Genomic DNA, 5,772 nt, shown 5'->3' on the forward strand with positions numbered 1-5,772 from the left:
CTAAAGCCGGGACGGGGGACAATGACGCCTAAAGCCGGGACGGGGGACAATGACGCCTAAAGCCGGGACGGGGGACAATGACGCCTAAAGCCGGGGATTCACTCATCTCCTGGGGTTCGGCAGAGCCGGGTGCCGATATTCCTTTAGTCTGCAAGGCCTTCCTTGGATCTGCTGGCAGGAAGTCAGCTGTGCGCATAGATTTGTCTTCCCAGTTGTGAAACTCTCAGCAAACATTTGTGAAAGTTATTAATAGTGTTTTCATAAAACAAGCCACACTTTCAGCTCGGCAGCCTTTTAAGGAGCTGGGAGGACAGACGGGCGAACGAGCCACCGAGTCTTCTCACATTGGAGACGTGCCTGGCAGATCATGCAAAGCAGCCGCCCCCGCCAAACATACCCCCCCTTCTGAATATACCCTTTCCCACCAAACATACCCCTCCTCCAAATATAACCCCCCTCTGAATATACCCTCGCCCACCAAACATACCCCTCCTCCAAATATAACCCCCCTCTGAATATACCCTCTGCCACCAAACATACCCCTCCTCCAAATATAACTCCCCTCTGAATATACCCTCCCCCACCAAACATACCCCCCCTTCTGAATATACCCTCTCCCACCAAACATACCCACCTCTCCAAATATACCCGCCCTTCCACCAAACATACCCCCCCTCCAAATATACCTTCTCCCCCTCTCTGAATATGCCCCCCTCCCACCAAACATACCCCCCTCCACCTCCCCAGACAACACTGCAATCCATATAATAAAATTCCCTCCAATATTTCTGATACAGACCGACAGTCACCGACTTATAATGGGAACAAGCAGTGCACAGAGCCAAGGATTCTGCAATCTCACCAATGAGCAGCAAAGGAGTAACAACTACCCAAAGAAATATTCTATACATAAGCCATGACGCTTGTTCTGTACTCTGCTGTATTCTAACAAATTTTTATTACTACCAGATAATATAGAGAGATCACAGTATGTGCTATCCCAGGATTTACCCCATCTAAACAAATGCCCAGTCGCACATGCTCCCACCCAGCATGCGCAGGAAGTGACACATGGCCGACACCTGTCGCCCCCTGCAGGTCACTCGTCACACCAGTGGGGCCCTAAGACTTACAACCCATCTAGCAGACAGCAGTAAGGCTATTGGAGTGAGAAACATGACAAGGGAGCTGCTGGAGGAAACTATTGCCTGTACGAAGGGGATTTCTCTACCACTTCCACATCGCTGCTCCGTATTTCACGAGATGTGCAGCAATACTCAAAGCATGCAATGCCGGGGATAAACCCCAATTACGGGAACATTATTTTCATACAGCCAGAGTTCTCCCACAGACACCTGTAAATGACAACCACCGAGCAGGGAGCAACCATAAATCATGAGCAAACATTGCAATACAAAACTACACACAAGGAACAACTACACCGAGCCAGGTAAATAGAAAAGGCTTGTTCACATAGCAGAGCTGCGCATATTTACAAGCTGTTCCAAGCAAATGATAAAACTCTAAACAATATGACTTTCCCCTTTGTCCTTCTAGACACTGATAGCAAATGACCCGAGAAGCTACGATGGTTCCGTATGGCAGCCTTCTCCAACCAGAGATCTTCTAAAAGAAACCAATATCTGCCCGACATTCCTATCCCTGCCCACCAATGTACAGGTCAACACCCGCCAATGTCAGGGACACACAAGCTTCTTCAGATCCTGTGATACAACAAGGAGCCCGACCTTCATTTATAATCCAACGCCCGCATAGCGAGCACACACCAAACTCCGATGCCAAATGGGGACTCCGGCACCAGCAAACGTGTGTAGGGACCTCAATACGAACCGTCCGGTACAAAGGTCCTCAAACCCTTAAAATATGACATCTTTAGTTAGTAATTTATTCTATTTAAGACCAATGTAAGCCGTGAATTCACCCCCACTCACAAACTATTATTCTAAACCTAACTGTGGGGTTCATTATTAGCAGGATGAGCGCTATACTCCGATGATATTGCCGTACACATACAGAAGACAGATCAGGACATCAGAGGACATGCCGTGTAGAACAGAACGTCTATTGTCTACTTATAAAAGACCAATAGACCGGGGACAGAGCCATGATCACAGCACGGAAATTGTGACAAAGTCTAAGCTTTGGCAGACATGAACATTCATCCTCAGACATGTTATATTCACATAGCACCAATAAACACCCGCAAGGCATCATTCATTCCAGGTAAAATGAATATAAATTATTCCTTTGTGTCAGAACAGATGTCATCCACTATCTGGTCTCTAACACACAATAAGATATTTCACCTTTACTGACCGACCAATCACAAGTCAGGATCCAGTCAGACCCGATACCAGCACCATGTTCTGAGCCATGTCATCACTCCTAATACCAACCATCACCACTCAATCCTAATACACAACACATAGGCCATTGGCCCCCTGGGTCAACACCCCACTACTTCTGCACAGTACCAGACACCAGAACTGGCTCCTGGTAGCGGGCACCACAGAAACCCCACTAGGCGGCTCTCACCCCAATCCCTTCATGGCAGCCCGCTTGTAGTGTAATGATGGCTTCCAGGCTGCGTTAGGTGTGCCAGGGAGATCACCATACACTTCATTCCAGGTATGTATCCTATAAAGTTACATTATAATGCAGAGTGCTCACCTGTACACTGCTCCGACACACACACACCTAGGCCCATCACACACCTAGGCCCATCACACACCTTGGCCCATCACACACCTTGGCCCATCACACACCTTGGCCCATCACACACCTTGGCCCATCACACAACTAGGTCATACCGTTATAACAAAACCCAAAGCAACGTCACCACAATCGACACACAGATGTAAGTTCCAGAAATCGCCTCTTACCAGCTGAAACTCTCGGCGCCGGTCATACGCATGCTGAATGCCGCTATCAGCCCATAATGCCTTTATAGATGTCAAGTGTGAAAGGAAAATGTGCGTCTCCACCATTCCCTGCGCCACCATGGTGGAACGCGTGTCAAAGGCCATCATGACTTCTCCATGTTTCTGATTGGATGGATTTCCCCAGGGAATGTGCAGCTTCTCACGGGCGTCCACCAGCACTCTGATACCTGGAAGACAAAGAAACGCTGGTCAGCGCCATGACACATTTATTTACTAATACCCCAAACGCAGTGCTCACCTGGGACATTTTTTTAAGCCGGGTGGCAGCCCCTGTATTGTGACCAAACTCTTTAGTAACCACCCAAAAACAGCCGGGTGGGTGCTGAAAGTGCCGGGTGGTGCACCCAGCTAAAAGGGCCTGGGGAGAACCCTGAAATGTTTACTTTCCCATATGCCCCGTATAAATAGGATTATAGGACAGCGGTATCATTAATAGGACAGCAGACTATAACAATGCAAAACACTAAATACTTTCCGTCTCCTATAACATATGACACATTAAGTGATGAAGTGCAGTCAGTGGCAGGGTAAAGCCCCCCCAATCTATGAGGGGTTTATAATACCTATCAATAGCAAAGAGAACCTGTCCAACAATCTGATGTCACAGGGGTAAACATTCAGAGATGAAGTGATCTGCCATGCTCTGGTTGTATCAGATCCCTCTGGTTCTGATCCTTCTCAATCACTGACCCAGAATGAAGAGACGGCCCAGGTGTGACACGGACACCAGCCAATCAGAAGTGTTCAGAATAGTTCAGCAATGGCCGCTCACATCTCCCAGCAGTTGTCTGATTTATCACATATTATACATTCACCGTCATCGTGACAAATGTGAGAAACCCCAAGCAATACGATGAATGTTTCACCGGTGATATTCTGACACTGCCCGCCCACAATGGGAACATATTATAGATACAATTACAATGAAAGCTGCCATGTCCCTGCCTTGGTTGGGAAACTACAGGTGCCAGCATGCCCAGCCAGCTTGCCCTCTCAGCTAGGACGCAGCGCAGCGACTTCCCCTCACCATGAACTATTTTTAAGATCTTACTTAAGACAGGAAACATTCTCAGCTTGTAATCGGTATTTGATTGCCGCTCTCTTGTAAACACTCAGACCTGATTAAATGAGCGTGGGCGGCTATAGCATTAACCCTCCGCATGCCGGGAATGTCTGATGGGGACATATTACACAGCGCCTTATAAAGTCCATAGTCATGTAACCAAACCACAGGAGCTCACAATCTAATGTCCCACCTGTCATACTATTGCAGCAAACTAATGACAACTTTGGGGGAAGCCAATTATTATCATACAGTATTTATATAGTGCCAACATATTACGCAGTGCTGTACAAAGTCCATAGTCATGTGACTAGCTGTCCCTCAAAGGAGCTCACAATCTAATGACCCCCCCATAGTCATATGTCATTGTTACAGTCTAAGGTCAGTTTAGGGGGAAGCCAGTTAACCTCACTGCATGTTTTTGGGGTGTGGGAGGAAACCCACGCAGACACAGGGAGAACCTACAAACTCCATGCAGATAGAGTCCTGGCTGAGATTCGAACCTAAGACCTAGCGCTGCAAAGGCCGGAGTGCTGACCACTGAGCCACCGTGCTGCCCTGCTGTGCCAACAGAGCAGAGTGCCGGGAGGAAACCCACAAACCTGGCCCTAATCCCCCCAGAGATACAAAGACACCGGGGGGCTGCCGCCAACACAGCACCGGGCAAGCTGGCAGAAGGGGCTCCTATGGCTGCAACTAGCAATGCTTAGGGCCTATGGGGGCAGGAAGGATTGTACACCCCCAGGGTAGAGTACGGTGCCGGGTGTTTGCAGAGATGACTGAACTGACCTCATAGAAGTTATGTTAATGGTTCCAGACATGGTGAGACACGCCAACCACTTCCACAGCAGCACTGAGGTTTTCTATGTATGGGAGGAGCCCAATACCCGACCCAGAGTCCGTTCTACTACACAATCTCTGCTAGTCAGCCCGGCACTACAAATCACCTCCCCTCTGCAATACCATGAGCCCCCAACAACCCCAAATCATCCCCATTCTACCCCACATGTGCACATTAACACATTTATATAGCGCCAACATATTCCGCAGCGCTGCAAATAACAGATACAATGACAGGAGGAAAGGACCCTGCCCCAAAGAGCTTACAATCTAGGAGAGGGAAGTATCACACAATAGGAGGGAATAGACCACAGTGTGCACATATAGGGAGGGCCGGGCCTGGGCACAGCTCCCCCCCATACCTACGCCTGGGCACAGCTCCCCCCCCATACCTAAGCCTGGGCACAGCTCCCCCACATACCTACGCCAGGGGCCTGGGCACAGCTCCCCCCATACCTATGCCAGGACACAGTAATAAATGCGGGGTTCTTCCATGGAGAGCAGCAGAGATGAGAGAATTACACTTTCACACCTAATGACAGATTCTGATTGGTTGTAGCAGCCCCCCGAGCAGTTATTCCTGCAGATTCACCCAGCCTAAGATATAAGAAGATTCACACACAGGAAATAATGTGTATATGAAGGGCCCTATCTCGGTATCCAATCACAGGGACTCCCTGAGGTCGGTGACAACCTGAATGACAACAAACCCCAAGCACAGCTAGAAGTGAAACCATCAGAGGAAGGGCCACATCCTGTGCCGAGCGCGACGCAAACTACATACAGCCGTGTCCTGATCTCTGCTTCCTGTGACAGCGCCGACGCCAGGAGCGAGAGGGGCCACACGCGGGACAGCGCCGACGCCAGGAGCGAGAGGGGCCACACGCGGGACAGCGCCGACGCCAG

General features: G+C 49.3%; 1 protein-coding gene across 1 annotated transcript in view; it reads right to left on the bottom strand.

Moving 5' to 3' along the window:
• GNA13 (G protein subunit alpha 13) overlaps positions 1–5,772 on the bottom strand; it is a 17,637-nt gene that overhangs the window by 7,825 nt on the left and 4,040 nt on the right. Inside the window, exon 2 of the mRNA XM_072414070.1 lies at positions 2,904–3,130. Within this exon, the coding sequence (XP_072270171.1) occupies positions 2,904–3,130 (227 nt within the window). The remainder of the gene's footprint in view (positions 1–2,903; positions 3,131–5,772) is intronic.

The sequence above is a fragment of the Pyxicephalus adspersus genome, chromosome 6 (genome assembly GCF_032062135.1).
Source record: "Pyxicephalus adspersus chromosome 6, UCB_Pads_2.0, whole genome shotgun sequence".
Lineage (NCBI taxonomy): Eukaryota > Metazoa > Chordata > Amphibia > Anura > Pyxicephalidae > Pyxicephalus > Pyxicephalus adspersus.